This window comes from Micromys minutus, assembly GCF_963924665.1.
Source record: "Micromys minutus genome assembly, chromosome: 12".
In the NCBI taxonomy this organism is placed as follows: Eukaryota; Metazoa; Chordata; class Mammalia; order Rodentia; family Muridae; genus Micromys; species Micromys minutus.
The window spans coordinates 873,787-897,303 of NC_137981.1; the positions used below are offsets into that span (position 1 = coordinate 873,787).

Genomic DNA, 23,517 nt, shown 5'->3' on the forward strand with positions numbered 1-23,517 from the left:
TTTGACAAAATTCAACACCCCTTCAAGATAAAAGTCTTGGAAAGAGCAGGAGTTCAAGGCCCATATCTTAACATAGCAAAAACAATATACAGCAAACCAGTAACCAACATCAAACTAAATGGTGAGAAAACTGAAGTAATCCCACTAAAATTAGGGATTAGACAAGGCTGCCTGCCCCCTCTTCCCCTACCTATTCAATATAGTATTGGAAGTCCCAGCCAGAACGATTTGACAACAAAAAGATGTCAAAGGGACACAAATTGGAAATGAAGAAGTCAAAATATCACTGTTTACAGATGACCTGATAGTATACTTCATTGATTCAAAAATTCCACTAGAGAACTCCTAATCCTTATAAACACCTCCAGAAATGTGGCTGGATATAAAATTAACTTAAATAAATCAGTAGCCATCCTCTATTCAAAGGATAAATAGGCAGAAAGTAGAATTAGAGAAACACAACCCTTCACAACAGCCACAAACAATATGAAAAACCTTGGTGTGAACCTAACCAAGCAAGTGAAGGACTTGTATGACAAGAACTTCAAGTCTCTAAAGAAAGACATTGAAAAAGATCTCAGAAGATTGAAAGACCTCCCATGTTCAATGGATTGGAAAGATCAACACTGTAAAAATGGGCATCTTGCAAAAAGCAATCTACAGATTCAATACAATATTCATCATAATTCCAACTCAATTTTTCATAGAGTTAGAAAGAGCAAAATCCAGGATTGCAAACATTATCTTCAACAATAAAAAACTTCTGGGGAAATCACCATTCCTGACCTCAAGCTGTAGGACATCTCAATCATGATAAAACTGCATGGTACTGGTACAGAGACAGGCAGGTATCAATGGAATAGACTTGAAGACACAGAAATGAACCCACACACCTAATGGTCACTTGATCTTTGACAAAGGAGCTAGAAACATTCAATTAAAAAAAGACAGTATCTTCAACAAATGGTGCTGGTTCAACTGGCAGTCCGCATGTAGAAGAATGCAAATTGATAGATTCTTATCTCCCTGTACAAAGCTCAAGTCCAAGTGGATCAAGGCCCTCCACCTAAAACCAGACAAGCTGAATATAATAGAAAAGCAAGTGGGAAAGAACTTTGAACACATTGTCACAGGGACAAATTTCCTGAATAGAACACCAATGGCTCATGCTCTAAGATTAACCATTGACAAATGGGACCTCATAAAATTGAAAAGCTTCAAGTGGAGAGACACTGTCAATGGGACAAAATGGCAACCCACAGATTGGGAGAAGAACTTTACCAACCCTATACCTGATAGAAGCTAACATCGAAAATATACCAAGTACTCAAGAAGTTAGACTCCAATACAAATACGGTTGTATTTAAAAATCAGATACAGGGCTAAATAGAGCATCCTCAACTGAGAAATCTTGAATGGCCAAGAAGCACTTAAGGAAATGTTCAACATCCTTAGTCATCAGGAAAATGTAAATCAAGATGACCCTGGGATTCTACCTCACACCAGTCAGAATGGCTAAGATACAAAACTCAGGTGACAACAGATGCGGTTGAGGATGTGGAGAAAGGGGAACACTCCTCCATTGCTAGTGGGATTGCAAGCTGGTACAACCACCCTGGAAATCAGTCTGGTGGTTCCTCAGAAAATTGGAAATAGTTCTATTGGAGGAACAAGTTATACCACTCTTGGATATATACCCAAAAGATGCCCTAACATATAACAAGGACACATGTTCAACTATGTTCATAGCTACCTTATTTATAATAGCCAGAAGCTGGAAAGAACACAGATGTCCTTCAGTAGATGAATGGATACAGAAAATGTGGTACATTTACACAATGGAGCACTACTCAGTTATAAAAAAAATGACTTCATAAAATTCAAAGGCAAATGGATGGAACTTGAAAATATCTTCCTGAGTGATGTAACAAAACACACTCACGTGGTATGTAGAAGATAAGTGGATATTAGGTAAAAGTCTTGAAATACCCATTATACAACTCACAGACCATATAAAACCTAAGAAGAAAGAAGACCACACCAAAATGTGGATGCTTACAGTTCTATTCAGAGGGGGGAAATAATTTTTGGAAGTAGAGGGAGAGAGGGATCTGGGAGGGAGAGAGGACAGGGAGGGAAATAGGGTTGTCTGGTTCAGATATGAGAGGAGATTGTGGCTAGAAGTTCAGATTGTCAGGTGTTTGAATGGAAGAGAGTAGCAGTGGGGGATGGGGAACGGGGGTATCCACTAGAACGTCCTAGATGCCAGGGAAGTCAGAGGTTCTTAGGACCCAACAGGGAAGGCATTAGTCAAAATATCCAACTAAGGGGAGACAGAAAATGTAAAGACCATATCCAGTGATTAGTCACAGCTCCTAGCTGAGGCATGGGGCCACCCACCTAGCTCAAAAATATTAATCCAGAATTTCTCCTTTCAAAAGGAAATGCAGGGACAAAGAGTTGAGCACAGATGGGAGGAAAGGCCATCCAGAGTCTGCCCCACCTAGGGATCCATTCCGTCTGCAGACACCAGACTCAGATACTACTGTTGATGCCAAAATGTGCTTGGTGGCAGGAGCCTGGTATAGCTGCCCCCTGAGAGGCCCTGCCAGAGCCTGACCAGTACAGATGAAGATTCACACAGGCATACGCTGGATTGAGCGTGGGGACCCAAATATAGTACTTAGGATAAGAACTGAAGGAGCTGAAGCACTCTGCAACCCCATTGGAGGAACAACAATATCAACCAACCAGACCCCCAAAGCTCCCAGGGACTAAACCACCAACTAAGGAGTACACATGGGGGAAGGAACCCATGGCTTTGGTTGGTTATGTAGCAGAGGATGGCCTTATTGGGCATAACTGGGGGGGGGAGCCCCTTGGTCCTGTGGAGGCTCCATGACCCAGGGTAGGGGAATGCTAGGGCACTGAGGCAGGAGTGGGTGGGTGGATGCAGAAACACCCTCACAGAGGCAGGGAGAGGGGAGAGCAGAGAGGGAATAGCATTTGGGGAGGGGAACCTCAGAAGGGCATTTGAAATGTCAGTAAATAAAATAACCAAGAAAATATGTAAAATATAATTTGCCTGTAACAACATGTTTAATGAAAGGACTACAAAAATTTCAATTATGTTGACATGACAGAAAAAGAAATTAAACTCTTTTAAGATCCAAAATTCCTGTTGAAAATTTATAAACCGACTTCAGGTACATATTTAGCTTCTCCTTCCTTCCTTTCCACAACCCACATGTCTGTTAGGACCTCCTGCCCACCTTGTACCTCCTGGCTTAGGTAAGATTTTCAAACCTCTGCCCACCTCAGTGGAGAGCCTTAGGTTATTCCGTCTGCCAGAGAGTGGAGGTGGTCCAAGAACCCTGGACCCAAAGGCGATGTGGCACACATCTTGACTTTTACTGTTTCGGATGCTGCCTGCTCCACTGCTGATGAACTGATCTGTTAACAGGGAAGTAAAAGACACCATGTCAAAAGTACTTCTTCAAGTTCAGTTTTGATGTCAACATCAAAATGCAAATAGTGTGTTAGATACATAGAATCTATATGGTGTTTCTGATAAGGCAAGAGAACAAAGGATTATGAAAGGAAGTATTAGAAACTCAGAAGGAGTTGGCACATCTTAATTTTATTTCCCATACTTAGTCATGTGTCCCACATACCTACACAGAAGGCTCAAAGGTAATTAATTTATCTGTACTCCAAGTAGGAAAGGTGACAGGAAACATCTGCCATCTCTAAGGTAACTCTGGTTTGTTCCTTTCTCCCTAAAACTTTCATGGTTAACCCACTGCCCAACACATTAAAGTATGCTGTCAGCATTTTAAGGGTTTCCACAAGAGCCCAGCCTCTCCATCCATCAGTCTCGTTCCTAGCGTCATCCGTCATCCGAGTTTCCCTGTCTTACTGCCTTTGTCCTCACTCAGGCTCTCACTTCCTTCTGCCTAGAACATGCCACATTTGCTGTTCTTGAACTTTCCAATTCATTCCCACTGCTCTGAGAACTGCTTCTGTTGGATCACAAGCCTTGAGATTCTTCAAGAGGAAAACACCATAATTGCCATTTATGTGGCTCATAATCTCTAGGAAAATGCCTGAGAAACATACACTTGAATATTTGTTTAGTTATGGTGAATAATTTTATTTAAATTACTTACCTAAAATGAAAACAATACATATTTTGGTGTTCCATTGAAATAATTCTATTTAAATTATTTTCTCTAGGGGAAAATGTTTTTAGTATCTTAATAAAAAATTCTGTGTATAGTAATTCTCAAATAATAGTGAGTATACAAATTACCCACGACATTCTGTGACTGTTCCGGTGCTCTGTATTTTCTCCTTCACTTTCCTTCAGTTCCTCAGTGGCTACCCAGTGGCTCTGAAAGCCCTCACCATCTCTAAACACCTCCTCTGCTATTTCCTTCCCTCCTACACCTTGTGTCCTGCTCTCTCCACACTATGGTTTTACAGTTCTTCCTCCAAGGTGTCATGTCCTCCCTGGGGTGAGGATGCACGTACTTCTATGTCTCTATGTCTGAGTTATCATTTTTTTTCAGACACATTTCTGCGTCTTTCTCATGAGGATAAAATTTCTCTCATCAGAGAACTTGCTGGAAATTCACCTTTATATATCTCTTCAGCATTTCCTGCCATGCTCCAGTGGATTAAAAAGTCAATAGTGACTTCTTTAGACACCTTGACATAGACTGGGTATCTGGTATATTCTTGCTAAGGAAAATGAATGTATCATACTGAGTACAAAAGGAAGCTGGATTAAAACTGGTATTTCTAATTATGATAATAACAACAACAACATATCTCCATGGGGTTTTATGTTTAAATCAGTGAGGAGGATGTGAAGGTGAAGGTCAAAAGGTCACAGTTACTCTGAGTGGTTAGGCTCTGAATATCAGCAGGGCTTCCACAACAGTCTCCTGCCAGTTGGGTTATATGCAAAAATTCCTACTATCAAATAGACACCCTCCCCCTCAACTTGCTTCCATATTTTTCCATTTACTTATAAATGTCCATTTGAATCAACAGAACATAGTCAGTTTCTCAGGTTGAAGGTAGAAAAAAGAACTGTACTCAAATTCCAGGCTATTTGTAAAATCTATTAGATACCATTTGTATTTTTGATGGTCAACCAGAATGCATACTAGAAGGCAGAGTACTGAGAGGCTCTGCAGGATGCAGTGAAGGCCTCTGGAGGACGGTGGTACCATGTGGGCAGAGCCCTTCCTTCTCCACCCTGAGAACTGCCAGATTACAAGCTCATCTTTTTCTTCCAATCCCTCACAAGGGTGATTTCCTGGTTTTGTTTTCTTCTCACAGTCATCATCTAAATTCAGTTTCCTTCCAATCAGTTTAAGTGATTTGCTGTGAAAGACCATTCATTTTGTATTCTGTGTGCCTGTCTGCCAAGTACACGGGAGAAAATGATTAAATTTCACCAAAATTACAAATGTAATATAAGATTAAAACAGGGATTGGAGTTGGAGAGTTTAGCAGCCACATTGACAAGGTTCCATCCTCAATATTAAAAAAGGAAGAACATATCAACTGCTCATCTTACACTTAGAACTTTTAAAGTTTAAATATTTTCTTTTTCTGAGAACGTTACACACGAGTACTCTATTTACACACGCCTCCTTCTTCGTCCGACTCCGACCATGGCCCACACCCACTTCCATCCAAATTCATGATTGCTCCAATTATTTGTACATGTATACACACTTACATATACATATAACATATAGCGTGCACACATGCATGGATGCATGTGCGTATGCATAGAAACACCCACCGAGTGTGTTTAGCATGGTATGTGTTTAGGGCTGACACTGGGATTAGCTAACTTATCAGGAAGCTTGTCCTTGGAGAAAGCCAGTTCTTTCTCTCAGCAGTCACTGCTTGATGAGATCCCTCCATCCACAGTGGCCATTACGCAGTGCTTTCTTTTGTGCATCATATTGTTGGAACTGTATGGGTGTAGCTTCCCCATCGTGTTGAGAATACACTGTCTAACAGCACGGCAACCTGGTCCTGTGGCTTCTGCATACCCTCTGTTTCCTGACGCTTTGGTGTAGGGGATGTATTACAGATTTACCAATTTGGGCTACCAGTTCATGATCATGTTCCATTGTATTTTCATCAGTTGTGGGTCTCTAATGGTCTGTACCTGTTGCAAAATAAGCTTATTTGATGAGGACAACAAGAACTATACTTATCTGTTGGTATAAGGATAAATACTATTAAAATACAACTTGGAAATGTTATTGCTTTAGGCAAATGGCTGTAGTAGTTCTCATCTGGGTAGGTGGCTGGGTTTACAGTATCAGGCATGAAGCCACTCCTATTGAGGGAAACTGTAAATCCAATTAGACAGCTGTTGGTTACCCCTAAAATATTTGCTGTTATGTTACTATTGGGGATCCCTTGCCAGGCTGGTCATTATGCATCAAAGGCTATACATCGGGTTAGACTACGAATTACCTTCCTCTCATGCTCACATCATCTTATGACGAGACCTGGACATCAGGGGGCAGCTCTCAAGCGAGTTCTAGACAGAATACCCCCAGCCCTGTCTGAAGAGCATGGTGTCCTTACTTTCTGGGAGGCACTGAAGGGCAGTGGTAATAGGCTATCTTGTTCTGGGAGTCTCTTGGACTCTCTCATAAGCAATGACTTGGAAGAAGGTTTCTTGTGCCTGGTACTTGGTGTTTTGTTATGTCTATGGCTCATGCTGGGAATATTATCATGTCAAGTAGTGCAGCTTCACTGAAACTTTACACACACACACACACACACACACACACACACACACACACACACACTCACACACACACAATGGCTCTATCAAATATCCTTAGTGTTATTTATCTCTCCTCCCTCTCTTCTCCCCAGTTAAAGTGACCTCTTTCACACTTATGTCTTCATAGTACTCTTGTTCTCAAAGGAGTCTTTTACCCAGTGATGGATGTGCAGTGAGTATTAAAGACACAGGCAAACCTGAAATGCTGTCATATCCCAGATCACAGAAAACTAGTGTCATGATTGTCTACCAGAGATGAGCCCTCAGATAAAGTGCACAGCCAATTAAAGTATTTATTTTAGATGGCTAATACATACCCAAGTATTTGGGGATGGGGAGACCTGAGTGGCCCTGAGTGTCTATAACACTTGGTAGCCACAGGAGGCTTTGCAAAAGTAAGTCATTTGAAGCAAACTGTTGTACCAGAAGCTCAGAAAAAGTTAGCTAGAAGGGGAGGGTTGCATAAAAGGCAGTTTAGCAAAACCGAAGATAAATTAACTAGGGACATCCTGACCTTGGGTTCCGAGAAGAGAGCTGGGCACTTTTCATGGCATTCCCCATCAAGGATATCAAAGTCTATTCAAACCTGAAATGGCCTTCGTAGGAATACAATATTGAGGGACTTTGCACTATTTTGCGCTATCCAGATACTATTCTGGATTTTAGAAAAAGACCGATTGTCGAGAATGAGCCACCACAATATATTTAAGTTTCTCTCTATTTTTAAAAAACGTTTGCATTTTTGGCCATAAAAGAGTACAAATGCTCTATTATTTAAGATAAGTTTAAGATTGATACCACAAGGAACATACCAGTTTTGCAAATCCTTCTCTCTCTTAATAACTCACTGCTTAGAATCATATTAACTATCAAAGTTAATTCTCCATTAATGTGCACTACATTATGCATTTGTTTGGATAGGCTCTGATTAAGTCCTACAAGGTAAAGTAATTTAGGTTTTTGGTTTCTAAAATAAGAAGTAGAAGGGACAAAGTTTCTTTAACAAGAAAAATCTTAATAGAAGGAACCTATAAGCAGAAATGCATGTGCTTTGAATTTTAAAAGTAGCTTCTTTAAAGGCTGACATCAATCTGCATGAAAATAAGGTTAAATATCAAGATTAGATTAAAATCCTGCTTGAGGCATTTCATTTTCTTGAGTTTGTGGAAAGTGAACTCGACAGAGGTCAGGGATTTACCATTAGTTATTTTGCTGTTTTACTGATGGGCCTTTGTTAGACTGGAAAACCTGAGGCTGTACTCTCTAATTGTCTTTTATAGAAATAAACATTCATTTTTTTCTTGGTCTCAAGATACAATGTTCTAATTATTACTGTCATTTAAGCTTGCAGGTTTCAAAGCTTAGCCATCCAGACATGCTATAATTCAACCTTCACCACTGGGGTCATGCCTGACACTTTCATCCAACAGTCTACTTGGTGCCAGGGTCCAGATTTTGGGTTAACTTCTATTTTAGCGTATGGTGTTATTCGATAGCACACACAAAACATGAACACAGGTTGATTCTAGTACGGCCATGCTATTTTGGATGAAGCACCTGACCTTTTAAAGCCTTATCTTTTTCATTCACAAGATTGAGATAATACTATACTTAAATTGTGGCATTTTCTGTTAAGGATATCTGAAAGCCGGCATGCTACACGCTTAGATTGTGTTCTGAGGGAGTAGATGGCCAGTAAACAGGTTGTTAATAACCTTCCATCTTGAATAACATTTAAAGCATACAGAACCTATTCACATTTGCTTATTCCTTTCTCTGTTCATTCCTTAGTAGTGACTGGGTGCTGCCTGGCTGGCACTGAGTGAGACAGGGAGTAAGGTGCAACACTGCCTCATCCAATGAGGTTGTACCCTCATGGGGGAGGTGGCTGTTAAAGCAAGAAATCAACAAACAGTTCAATGACGAAGATTATAGTAAGGATTGCAAAGAAAAAAAGTGGTTCTAACTTTGCTCAACAGGGCTTGGTGTCTAATCTCTGGGGACAAGGACTTCTCACTGAGACCTAAAGGATAATGGCTACAACAGACAACTATGTGGTGCTCAGTCCTCCGCTATGTGTCATGTTCTTACTCTGTGTCCATAGATAAAGAAACTAAGCTATGCCCATAGTCTGAGCTCAAAAACCACATTCCTATTCATTTTCTTTAAAAAAGATTACATGATGCTGTCCTCATTTAACAAACACCAGGGGCATCACATGCGATCCTTTCAATATGCAATATTTGTTTTCTATGCAATTTTATAAAGCCATCTAAGTAAAAACATGTTATTTCAAAATGACTGATTAATGACTGTATTGATAGGAACCAAAACTTCATGAATATTATAATCCAATGCATGTCAAGGAGTTAATGAGGTCTATAAGGAACTAACCAGCTGACATATGACTTTAATGTTCTATTTCAAAGGTAGCAGAGCTTGGGGTTGAGGAGTGGGGGGTGAGAGAAGGCTTTAGTGCCTGGTAGTTAAGGCATTCCAAAAGGTGCTTGTGGACTGTGGGTAACTAGCTAATTTGAGATTCAATGCCCACTGTGCAGTATTCAATCGAATGCTGTTTTTTGGCTGTTGGAGAGCTGTTAGTCTACAAATCATGGAGACATGATGAAAAGAGAAGCTGATAGGTAACTGCCTCAAGCGGGAAGGGCTCTGGGAGATTATATCCATTTTCAACTTTCTAAAATAATTAAAACCAGTATGTAGTCTTATTTAATTTTTAGAAAAGTTTGTGACCCTTCTAAAGGCAGTAAAATAATGTTAACAACTGCAATAAGACTGCATCTTTCTGTGCTAATCTGGATTAGGACCTCAGACACTATGTGAGGCTGGGCCAGCTCCACGAGATACAAGGCAGTGTGCAGGATCTAGTTCTCTCTACAAGGCCTTGATTTATTGAAGTGGAAGAATTAGCCGAGTTTTGTTCCTTATGCTTAGTTAGAAAAATAAATAAACTAATTTTAAGAAACATGGTTTTATCTTAAGGAAGCTTCCTATTCTGAATAAGGAGCATCGTTTATTTGGTCTAGGATTTTGGTTGAGAATAGGGCATTTTTTCCCATAAATCTAGCAGGCTTCTGGGAAATAGTCTTTAAAATAGCAAGGGGAGACTTTGAAGGGAGTCAGTAGTGAAGATGCATCTCCAGCGCCAGCCTTGTGCTCACGTGACAGCTCTGCCAGTCACTTTACATCTGTGACAGGTCAGTGTCCTCATCTGAGACTGTCACTGTGATGGTGTCGCCACAGTAGGCTGAGTGAGACTCAAAGTGTGACAGCTGTGCCCAGGGTTTAGATTGTGGAACAGAAGCGACAGCTCACTAAAGGCTAGATTTGGGTATGACCACAATGAATTGTTGGCAAATATCTGTGTTCAAGTCATCTGGTTAGCATCATTTTATTTATTCATTTGATCATTCAGTCAAGAAGTCTTTCCTGTGCTCCTGGTTAAGTATTTGTATTAAGATGCTAAGGACTAAGTTAGTTACTAGGGAATACAGCCATAAATGGGGTCCCTGTAGTGTTCCCTACATCCATCCATCCACCTATCTATCATGTGTGTATGTGAAGGTGGTGCAAATGAAAAAGTCAAGTAATGGAGGAGTCAGAGTCCCAATCTCTTTTTACTCAGTAAAGCTTCCATTACTGAGTTTAGGTTATATCTAATTGTTGGCCATAAGGGCCAAATGGAAACCTCCACACATTGCAGGTGTTGCCAAGACTACAGGTTACTCTCCACAGACTGACAGCAGGACTCCATTATTGAAGACATGAAGATGGAGATGTCAAACTGGTGGCTATACAGAGGCCTTACCTCTACTTGTCAGCACCTTTGGTACAGGAGCTCTACATGCTCTCAAAAAAGAAACATCAATGCCGAGCCAGCCACAAATCCTTTGTTTACAGTGGTGTACTCTCTCAAGATATGCTAAAGCAATTGTGACAAAGCTTAGGGGGTAACCAAACAATAATTGATTTGACTTAATATCCACTCCTTGAGATAAAATCTATACCTGATACTTCTTGGGTTACTAAGAAGCAAAGACTAGATAGCCCAGGGAACTAGGGAAAAATCAAATAATATTGATCTAAAAGAAAAAAAATATACTGATTAAATGATTCCCAATGATATTCTACTACAGAGTTCAGCGCCTTGTTCAGCTATCAGCACAGAAGCTTCCTCCTGTGGCAGATGCTAACAAATGTATAGGCCAGACACTGCACGGAGAGTGAGAGTCCACACAGCTCTAAATGAGATGTTGCCACCAAACTCCTACCCATAGAACTCTGGGAAAAAAGAGGCAGAAGGAGTGTAAAGGCCAGGAGGATAGAGGACACCAAGAAAACAGGGCCCTCTAAATTAACATGAGCAAAACTCAAGTGAACTCAGACACTGAGACCTATGGGGCCTACACTGGGCCTACATGGGCCTGCATCAGGTCCTCTCTGCATATATTATGGCTTCCAGTGTAGTGTGCTTATGGGATTCCTGAGTGTGCAAACAAATGGGCTTCTGAGTCCTGTGCCTCCTCCCGAGCTCTTTTTCTTTTGTTGGTTTACCTTGTTCACTTTCAATGTAAGAGTTTTTGTTTTATCTTATTATTTTGCTCTATTACAAAAAATGAATAAATGAAAAGCTATCCATTAGCATAAAGGTTAACAACTGAAGTGTCACTTATGTGTGCTGGGAGAGGGAAAATCAGTTTTATCGAACAGAATGATACTCCATATATCAACAACTTCGACACAGGCTTTGCGTTTAGGTGTAGTTGACCAATATTAATGGACTATACAGGTTTTTATAGTTTTTTCTATTATTTGGTTACAGTTTGATGGGTTTTTTTTTTTTTTTTTTTTTGTTTTGTCTTCTTGGTTTTGTGTATTTTGTTGTTGTATTGAGTTTTTCTTTGTTTTTTGAGAAAGAACTTAAAGTTGAGTGGGCAGGGAAGGAGACAGGATCTGGAAAGACCTTGGGGAGGGGAAGACTATGATCAACATATATCTAAACTTAAAAATTGTTTTTAATAATAATAATAATAATAATAATAACAACACAATATAGCTATAACTCACACTGATATGGTATAGATAACTAGATATTGCTTTATACCACAAATTAAAAAATACCTTAGCATATAGATTTATAATTTTCCAATATTTTTATTTCTTTGTAATTCTCTCTATATAATAATTTTCTCAAGATAGTTAACATATGTTAACTATTATATATACGTTTTTTAGTACAGGGTCTTACTACACAGCACAGGTTGGCCTCAAACTTCAAGTTCTCCTGTTTCAGCCTCCTAAGTGCTAAGATTCTAAGTGTGCCACCAAATTCCAGCTTCCATTATATCTCATTAGTGAAAATATTAATATTTGGTAGAGAAATATATTTTAATTTTATAGGAATTCTCATGAATTTTAAAGTGTCATAATATATAAAGAAAAATCTATACATGTACAGTAATTGGACTAAAATAATGAGTAAGTAACATGAATTATTGATATAGTTAGAAAATTAAAATTTTCTAATACATGTGTCTTGAGAAAGCCCTCTTTTCCTCCTACTCCTGTCTGCATTAGTTCCTGCTTCCAGAGGTAATCATTACATGTATTTAAAGCTTCTGCATATGTCATACCTAGGTCACAATGTTTTTTATTCCACTAGTGGAATATGATCTAGGCTTACATTTTTGAGATCATATATCAGAGCATCCAAGACAGAGTACACTCTCTTTTTGCAGTTGGACAACAGCTTACCATATGCTTTTGAGCCAGTTCCCAACTGGACATAAGTGGCTTGCCTTGGAGTCTTGTTATTTCAAGCAGTATTATAACAAATATCTAAAGGAGAAATATGTCAGAAATGGGAGCACATACCTCTGATCTGTGTGTTTAGGAGGTCAAGGTAGGAGGGTTGTGGAACTTAAACTAAAAAAGGGCACGGAACACAAAGATTTGTACAAGGACAATTACACATGTATCAAGTGAATTACATGCAATATATTAGTCAATGCTATATGTATTAGTATATAAGTTGCATAGAAAATATTTGTTCTACAAATATGTTTGCTATAAAAGATCTCAGAAGCACTGATCGGTATCCTTTTAAGAAGTATTTTATCTGTTTGTTTCTGTGTCTCTGTGTGAGAGTATGTGCAGGTGCACATACTGGAGGTAAGAAGAGGACATCCGCTGTCTTCCTCTATCATTCTCAGATATTTCTGGGAGGCAGGGTTGCTCCCTGAGCCAGGGCTCCTGTTTTCTTGGCTAGGCTAGAAGGCAGCAAGATTATGATCCTTCTGTCTCAGACCTGGGTGGTTGGTATGCTTAGGATGTCTAGTTTTGCTCATGGGTGCTGGGATCTAAACTTTGGTTCTCATGTTTGCACAATGGCCAATCCTAACTCTTTAGGCATTTCCAGTTTTCAATATATATTCTAAATTCTTTCTAGACTGAAAAAAATTAATGAAAAAAATGTGATCAGTTGTGTTGTTTTATTTTACTGAAGATAAGGAAAGAGGATACATAATTCAAATATACAGAATGAATTTATTTAATTTTAATCAGAATTGTATCTGCTTTATGGAGAATCATCTGGAAAATTACTTAGCCTTATTTTAGGAACCCAAGGTCAAGGTATCCCAGCTAATTTATCTTGGCTAATGTTAAACTTCCTACTTGTGCAAACGCCCACTTCTAGCTAACTGCTTATCTTAGCTTCTGTTATAATGCTTGCTAGTACAAAACCTCTCTCTTCAGCTGCCATGCAAGATAACAAGGTTTGGCTTTGTCTTTAAAAGCCCCCTGTACTAAATGGTTGGAAATACACTTGGGTCCTAAATACCTAAGGATAGTATCAGCTATCTGGAATAATAACTTTCAGCAGGCTATGTAGATTGTGTTCGACTGGTCTTTGGCGGGCTCCTGGCAACACAGCAAAGATTTTTATCCCATTATGAATCCTATTTCTTAATTAAATCAATTATTTCCTTTGTGGGACTAATGTTTTAATTTCATGATACCAGAGTTGTCAATTCTTGGTGCTATTCCTCAAGCATTTGGAGTCTTATTTCAAAAAGTTCTTGCATATGGCTGTATCTTAAAGTGTTTCCCCAAAGTTTCAGAGTTTCTCATCATGTATCTTCAATCAGTTAGAACTGGTGATATACAAGGTGAGAAACAGGAATCTAGAATAATTCTTCTACTTGTGAATATCTAGCAATCCCTGTACCATCTGTTGTAAAGGCTGCCTTCTCTACACTGTATCTTTTGAACATTTTTCTCATAATTGAGGTCACTGGAGGTGAGCTTTTGTTTCCTTCTTACTTTACTTTTTTTTTTTTTTTTTTTTTTTACTTTATTCTATTCGGTTGATCTATATATCTGTGTTGATGCCGGTACTATGCTATTTTAATTATTATGGCTCCATAGTATAACTTGAAATCAGAAAATTGGTACCTCTACCATTGGTCTCTCTTTTTGCTCAAAATTGCTTTGGCTATTTGGGATCTGCTGTGTTTAAGAATTTTAGAATTTTTTCCCTATTTATGCAAAAGCTTCCACTGAAATTTTATAGGGTTTGCTCTGGGTCTTCAGATTGGTGTTGGCAATATAGACATTTATATAACATTACTTCAACTGACCCATAAGCTATATATAGGTGGTATCTTAGCTCTTATGACAAAAGGCACTCCTTTTAAAAAATATTTATTTTATGTGAGTATACTGTCACTGTCTTTAGACACATCAGAAGAGGGAATCAGATCCCATTACAGATGATTGTGAGCCACTGTGTGGTTGCTGGGAATTGAACTCAGGACCTCTGGTAGTCAGTACTCTTAACCCCTGAGCCATTTCTCCAGCCCCTACACTAAGTTACTTTTATTTTAGCTTCTGTTTCACTGTAGATTTTAGTCTTTGGCTTGAATTTTCCTTTCATAGTATAGATTCTAAACAAGAATCTAATACAGATTTCACCAGTCCAAGAGGCAGCTTACTAATATATCTCTCCTTCCTTTCCTTCTTCCTTCCTTCTCTTCCTCCCTCCCTCCCTCCCTTCCTTCCTTCCTTCTTTCTTTCCTTCCTTCCTACTTTCACTCTGTGTTCTTTTCTCTTTAGATGCATTAATTCACTAGTGTAAAGTTGTAAGAGGAGGAAGGAGTGCCAGTTTCCCCTTTTACAAAAGAAATTATCAGCCCAGTAAGATACCTGCGGTGAAAGGTAGGCACTAGCGAAAGCCACCTTCCAATTTTTAATTACAACTTTTGATTTGTGTTTTGGTGGGCCACTGTATCTTGTCATTAATGCTGAATGCTCCATTTCAATAAAAAGACCACATTCTCTGGTTCAATTAAATTGGGGTCCTATTAATGAAAGTAAGATTATTCGATTCCACAGTTCTATAGTCATTAGCCAATGTGCACTGGGAATTGACAGAGAAAATGGTAGAAACGTGGAGCTTTTTGGAAACGATGGCTTCTTAGAAACAGTGGTTTTGTTAATTTCATTCAATGCTCTTGATTAAGGTATATGACATTCAATAAAACACATTCTAAAACAGTTAAGAAATCACAAGGGTTCTTTTTTTGGTTGTGTGAAAATCCACAGGAAGTGGCTACTTCTCTAGAGGATTTATTGAGCTCCTTTAATATGTGCATTTATGATGAAATATCAAAATTCATATGAGTACCACACATCCAATTATACAAGCACACAGTCATTTTCTCATGCAATTAAATTCCAATGTGGGAGTCCACTTTTTGAAAGACAAAAACAAATAGTTCAAATAAAGTTGTACCCATGGTTAAAAGCCATCTGACCATGGGCATGACCATTAGAAATAAACACCCATACAGGGAAAGAACATTAATATGTTCCTTTCTAGTAAGATTTAAAGTCCACACATATGAAAATCAACTTCTGAAATGTACGTGTAAGAAAAGAACCACACAGTACCATGTACATTCATGTCATTTTGGCTATCATGCATGTGCACTGAGACTGACCTAAGGGGAATAAACGTAATGGGTTACAAATGGATATATTTGGTATTCACAAATAAAAGACAATACACTCATGGCCTCTGGTGATTAGCAATATTCTGTATACATGATTCAAGATGAATTGACTATCATTATGCATCAAGAGTCCAGTTATAGGACTACCAAAAGAAATACTAATTTTCTCCTCTGTAAGTTGGGCTTGAATATAGCCTATAGAAGTATTTGTTTAGCTGGAACATTGACATAGTTCGTATTTACTAAATCTTATTCAGTTTAAGCATCTCTGAGACTTTTAAATAAAAATGACAATGATATTGTGAATACACTTGTATTTATTTTAAATACAGTTCATAAAACATTCCACTGGAAGGACAAGGGTAAAGAGAGGCCACTTGCCATCATATCCTCTGATGTGCTGCACAGCTTAGTCGTTCTTGTTATTGAAAAGTATCAAACTACATTAGATGCACATACAGACAGGGTTTGTTGTTGAACACACTCTTCCTGTACTTTGCAGCAAATCTTAAGACTAAGCTGCCACCTGGAATCCAGTGAGCTTCTGTTTATGCTTTGCATCTGTTTTCCCATGGCTCCTTAATAAATACTGCTTGTATGAACCCTTTCTATTTCTGTCTGTGTCTAGTTCTGTATAGCATACATAGCAAGTACATGCATTTCACCATTTGCCCCACTGCTAGCAGAAGGTTCCATTCAAAGCTGATAATTATGAAGCAGAGGAGGTTTGCATCATACTTTGTCTCTCTGCTTTTCTGTGAGTTTGGGAATGGTGCAATCAAAGGTTAATAATGTAGTGCCTACTTACATACAAACTTCTTTTGTATTGCAAAAAGGTAAAAAAAAAAAGCAGATTTGTTATGGATATATAACTTCCAGCATGTAATGTTGATTAAAACTGAGAGAGAAAATACAGGCAGACAAGGAAGTTCCTGCTCTCAACCTTCATCACAGACATTTGCTTTTTCCTGTTTCTATTTGACCTCCTTTCAAGTTCGGAGCACTCTCTTGACCATTTCTCTTATGTGAGAAGCCACTCACCGACTGTGTCCCCACAGCTTCCCTCAGACACTGCTTTCTACTGGCCCAGCTTTTGTCATCCTGGAGCCTGGTCATTTTCTGTCTGATCACTGCAGAGACATGCTAGTTACTCTCCGTTGTCTTTTATCTCACCTTGTTTCAAAATTCACCTGGAATTCTGCCGTCAAATTCACTTGCCTAAAACATTCCATCTCTTCCCCGAGGAACAAGAGCCACTCCCATAGTGTGGTTCTAACAGAGTTTGATCATTCAAGCCACTCCTTACATGGAGCCTTTCAAAAACAAATTTCCATTTTTTTTTCTTCAAGCAATCCTGAAAAACAGATTGCTATCTCCTTGCCTTTATTCAATCTTCTGCCCTAACATACTTCTATAAGTCTCTTATTAATATATTATAAATATATAAATATACACAGAATACTTCCAGGATCTACTTCTTCCACAGATGGCCTATCACTCTGACTTTTCTTTAGCTTCCTTTGAAATAGCTCCCTGTATCTGAGTGCTACTTGAATCACATGACCTTCCCAGGCTGAGTGATCCAATGATCTCAGTGTTGGCTGCATATAACAATCACTAGAGGATGTTCAGAACAAAACAAAACAAAACAAAACAGACTAGCCAAATTAACAAAGAGTATCTCTGAGGGGAGTGCAGACATCAGAAAAGGATACTTTGTACTATTAAATGTAATTTAAAAAATATCCTAGGGGTTCAAACATCTAGGGAGTTGAATTTATATTGGGTTTGATATAAAGGTGTTTCATTGATTTAGTCAACTGGGATGAGGTCAGAATGTTTAAGATTTTTTTGGAGACTATTTAAAATTGAAGGTACATATTCAGGCAAGGCAGTCCTATGCACAGCGGAACTGGAGGTCCTTTAAAAACTGGTAATGAACTTGCAGCTGGCTGCAGTCCTTCCACTCCTACAGCTCCTTCACAGAGGACAGCATTACTTGCCTTTCATTGTAGTACCTGAATAAAGTGCATTTCAGTGGAGGAATAACCAGTCTACAAAAGAGTGCTGTGTCACGTCTCTCCCTATCTTCTCCTTCCCAGTGGATCCCATTACTCAAGTAGAAAGGGTTTTGTGTGGGTCAAATGTTCATATGCCAAATTCTTCATGTAGGTTTTCCTGAGCTTACAGGAGGCCTGGCCTTGTATACTGACAGTACTGTGAAAGAACAAGGTACAGGGCCATCTTTAGAGAAAGACAGCGGGAAGGGTACCCGTGATGTTTATGGGAGCCTCTATGCATACCTGATTCTGCAGATCTTAGAGGATGACCTCCAAATTTAATTTCAGTTTGGCGGAGTTTTGTCATGTTCAGCAGCTGTGTGACATGAGGAACATCTGTTGCAAGTTGACAGCTTCGTGGAATAATATCTGTGGGTTCATCTGTCGAAAAGGGAATACCATATATTATTTGAAATGAAGAACTTCCATTCCCCAAATGTAAGCCATTGCTGTCACTGAGCAAACACTATAATGAAACCAAGCAAAGCAAAACATTTTAGAGTGCAACTCTGGACAACTTATGCAAACTTTAGCCTTGACATCTATAGAATGAACATAGCACTTCTGGGTAAAAGGGAAATTAGAAGTTGCCTCTGTATGACTTGGGGAGAAGAGCTCCAATCAGGCATGATTCTCGTGAATGAAAGAGCCAAATAACATTGGAAACACACACAATAGCAAAAAATATGTGGAAAAACAAAGGCAGGTCACTAAGAGGAAAAGAAAATAAGCTGGAGTGAGAACTACAAAATCCTCCGCACAAGTAGTCAAGAGTGGCCACTGACATGGGTTATGTGACACGGATTCATGGGAACGCTCGTCAGGAGAGAACTAGCCGGATCACATGCTGAGGGCAGAGAGAAGTCGCTGCACAGGTGTTGCATGGGAACTTGAGTCATACAAATAAATGCATATGCACATGCACACGTGCAAGTGCGAACACACACACACACACACACACACACACACACACACACACACCCGAAACAGACCAAAAGAGCAGTGTCTCCTGTCAAATGTCCATACATTGTCCTCTAATATTAGCACTTACCTGTGAATGCTTCCAAGGTGAGTGCATCTGTTATAGATTCAACTGTCCTTTAACCTCATTTATATTTATATGGGTATTCAAATATTTTAGCAAAATTTTTACTCATGTTCTTATTGATTACATTGCACCTTATTTAATTGTGTGGTTTTTTTATTATAAATATATTAATCCTCTTTTTTTAAGAAGCCGAGATAGAAATTGATATCAATAATCTACAAAGCAATTCTCTATATGCAACAAAGGTCTTAAATGGCCATAAAACTTCAGTAATTTTATTGCTTATTATTTTATTACTTGTAGTTTTTTTCTTCCTTTCTTGGTGACAAAGTCTCATTATGTAACTCTGGATGGCTTGAAACTTACTGTGTAGACCAGGCTGACTGCGAACTCAAAGATCTGCGTCTCAAATTTTGGGATATAAAGAGAACATAAACATGTCTGGTTTACTTAGCACCTTTATTGATCTCTATTAGAAACTCAATTAGATATCTGAAAAAAAAATCAAATTAAATTCCTAGTACTTCAAGCATATTCAACACAGTAGTGTTTCTTGTGCTCTAACAGAAGCAACAACAACAACAATAGCAAACAAAGCAAAACACCACAAAAGAAAATGCACTTTCAAGATGGTGATGCTATGGGAAAGAATCAAAAAGAAGACAGATAACAGCAGTAGACAAAACTCTCTAGTGCAGAACCAAACCTGCAAAATGCACATAATGGCAAATGACTCAAAGGAAATACGCAAGCATGGAAACCAACTTTATGTGCTTTACTAAGGCAACTTTTAACTTCATTTCCACTCTATCTATCGATCGATCGATCTACCTACACACCTATATATGTAACAGATTACTCTTCATTATTACAGTCTTAGAATATAGAGGAAAAACTGTATATGTTGTCTATTAGCAAGAAAAATTTAGTCTGAAACATGCTTATGAAAGTATAAAGCCTTCACAATGACAGAGACAGATGAGCTACTGCATCTGCCTAATGTCCTCATACTGAGGTGAGAAATGAGTGATTTAACTCACTCCTTCAATTCTCAGTGGCAATACAATGGTTTCCAAGAGTCTGAATACTAGGTTTACAAATTGCATTTTTCATTTTTATTTTTAGTTCATTTATATTTGTTGCTGATATTTAGAGAATCAATGTGAAGCTGGGTGTGGAAGATTACTGGATACCCTGTAATCTCAGTATTGATGAGGCTGATGCATAACTAGAAACCTGAACTACTCGGTGAGATGCTCAAACACATATACTAAACAAAAGAAAACCAGTAATTCAATAAATGAACTCACTAAACAGAATACATTTTGGAAAAAATAGTGAAACTAACTCGAATTCATCTTATATTTTTAATTCCTTCATATTTTTTTTTCTAATTATACCATTACTGTTAAGATTTCATGTTGGAAGAGGTGTAGAACTGTGGAGATCAAAATCTACATGTGAAACTATATACTGAATCCCATAAAGAGAAATCATGAACTCTGTATGAAAGAGTTCGTGTGAATAGGATGGAATACAAAGCCCAGAGAGGCAACACAGAGCTGAGCTTAGAACTACCAGGGGTTAGTCAGAAATCCTGGAGGACAGAAACTCGGCACATTTTCCTTATTTGTTATATTGAGATGTGGTTTTATGATGTAGCCCAGGCTGGCTCAGGAGAGGTTTGATGGTGGTACAACTCCACATCCCCGACATTCTGTGATGGCAGACAAACTATGACAAAACTCCTGTTTAACTCCTGTAGGAACATGGTTAACACGAAAGTTACCTGTTCCTTTTTCTCTAAGCACTCTTACAACTTAAATCATTCTCTGAGAGAAATTACTTAATGAAGACTAATCATTGGTTAGCTCTGATGTTAAACTAGGCCATGGATAAAGGTTTCGGTGTTCCAACATGGCACACCGTATGGAAGCTTCCATAATGAGTTTGCTGTTTTGCCACAAGCCCACAACAACAAAACTAATTGGCCATACAGTAAACCCTACCAAACTGTGAGCCCGAACAAACTTTTTCTTCCTACCTTGGTTGCCTCATGTATTTTGTGGAAGTGCCCAACACAAACAATTGTGCCAACTTAAGAAATTTGGCTCACAATGTTGTTGTCAGACTTCATGGGACATTGGTCTGTAATGAGGCCTTAGTCTCACTTTCATGAATAAACTATAAAGGCGCTTTCTGACCATAGGGCAAAGCGAAAATTAACTCATCTTCCTACCACTTACATCCTACTGGTTTCCCTCCTTCAGGCTAATTACTAAGTCATTTTATTTTATTTATTTTTAGCATTTATAGTTCAGTTTTAAACTTAGGACTAATTATGAAAAATAGCAGAGAGCTTACATAGAGTTAAATGGCTCTAAATTAGAAATAATAGAGAGCATGTTGTCATTCTGCTGAGTGCACTCACTGAGATGTACTTATTACATACAGGTGGCCACTCTCGATTGGCTTGAAATCTAGTGGGAGGCCAGAGCAGCCTTCTGGAAGCTCATACCCAGAAGAGGATATAAAAACATTGGGATGATTAAGTGCAGTTAAGTAACAACTAATGTATCTGAGAACACAAGTGCCTGAGCACTCTGCAACAAGTACACACTTCAAGTGACAGCAGGAAAGTATGCATGGGATGGCAAAGCAGCTCCGGGGCTAGACAGTCACCATTAGTGGGTGAACTCAATAGCTTACTCAGACCTTTAATACTCAACGAAGAAATGCCATACTTTAACTAGACCATGGGTAAAATGGATTTAAAAGAAAACTCCAAAATATTCAGCTCAACAGTGTAGAAGTTAGGTGGGTTTTCCTCTCAACCCCAGGCTACCAGAAATAAGACTCAGAGTCAAAATATATTTACAAATACCTTTGCCATATAGCTAGGCTCTTCTCTGACTAGTTCATAACTTAAAATAACCCATTTATTCTAATCTACATTCTGCCACATGGCTGGTTACCTGTGCTCAGGTACACAGACACACACACACTGACACACACACTCACACACACACACACTCACACACATTCACACACACATACTCACACACACTCATACACACTCTCTCACACACACATACTCACATACACACTCATACACACACTCACACACACACACACTCATACACATACTCACACACACACTCATACACACACACTAACACACACACACTCACACACACTCATATACACACTCATTTACACACACACTCACACACACCTTCACACTCTCTGGATATAAATACATCTACAGCATAACTCCTACACCATCATCATTAGTGAAATACTAACTAAAGCTACACTGAGCTTCCATCTCATCCCAATCTCAGTGACACGGGGACTGTGAGTGAGGACTGTTGGTGAGAATGTGGGCAAGGAAGACCTTTTACACTCAGTTGGTGTGAATGGAAAATGGTGCAGCCAATATAGACATCAGTGCAGCAGTTGCTCAAGACAATAGAGCTGCCGTGCAGCCCAGACAAACCAGTCCCAGGAATTCATCCAAACATCCTGTAGTTAGCACGTCACAGAGATACTTGCACATCTATGTTTATCGTTTTTGCTTTTCACATCAGCTAAGGAATAGAACCAACATAGGAATGCATATGAATGTATACAGAATATTTAGTATCTAAACAAAATAGAACTTTAACCAGCTGTAAAAATAATAAATCATGACATTTATAGGAAAATGGGTGGAACTGTAAATTATTATCTTATAAAAGAAGCCAGACACAGAAATAAAAATACTGGTAGTTTTCTGTCATATGTGGACTTATTAAATTTAATTGTGTGTGTGTGTGTGTGTGTGTGTGAGAGAGAGAGAGGGGGGGGGGGGAAACTTCAAAGGGGACCTTGATAGAGGAGGACAAAGATGGTAAGTGGGGGAAGAGAGAGAGAGAAATGGAACATACATGACATCAAAGTAGAAGGTGAGACTATTTGGTGGCCTAAGAGACGAGCAAGGATGAGGCAGATGGTGGCAGATGACAACAGGTGAGACAGGCATGAGGATTACACACAATCATATCCAGGTATGGAGATACCACACCAGTCATATCATACCGTTTACTGCATATACAAAACTTAAAAAAGGGACAAAGCCCAGAGAACACATTGAGATTTTATAACAAATGAATTCAGATAATGAAATTATGAGACATGAATTTAAAAAATAGCTTTCATTAATGTGCCTGATAAATTTGATAATAAGATGAAGAATTCTTTTAGAATAATGGAAGCTACTTTTAAAAATCAAGTAAAATTCTAAAATCAATATGGATACCTGAAGAATGAGAAGTGTTTGGCATTTATCTATAGGCAAATGCTCACAACAACAACAACAACAACAACAACAACAACAACAACAACAACAACAACCACAAGGCTCTACCTAGGAGCTCTGACCAGAGAAGACTTTCTCCAGCAATATTGCTCACAACAGCCCAGGAATAATAACCAAGTCAGGGCTGTTCAGTACACATCACAGAATACAGTGTGTAAGTAGCACACTACAGAGACATACGGCACAGA

General features: G+C 38.7%; 1 protein-coding gene across 1 annotated transcript in view; it reads right to left on the reverse strand.

Annotated features, from left to right (window-relative positions):
* CFAP20DC (CFAP20 domain containing) overlaps positions 1 to 23,517 on the reverse strand; it is a gene marked incomplete at both ends in the record, with an annotated part of 221,166 nt that overhangs the window by 94,915 nt on the left and 102,734 nt on the right. Inside the window, 2 exons of the mRNA XM_080926402.1 lie at positions 3,317 to 3,453; positions 18,165 to 18,302. Of these exons, the coding sequence (XP_080782528.1) occupies positions 3,317 to 3,453; positions 18,165 to 18,302 (275 nt within the window). The remainder of the gene's footprint in view (positions 1 to 3,316; positions 3,454 to 18,164; positions 18,303 to 23,517) is intronic.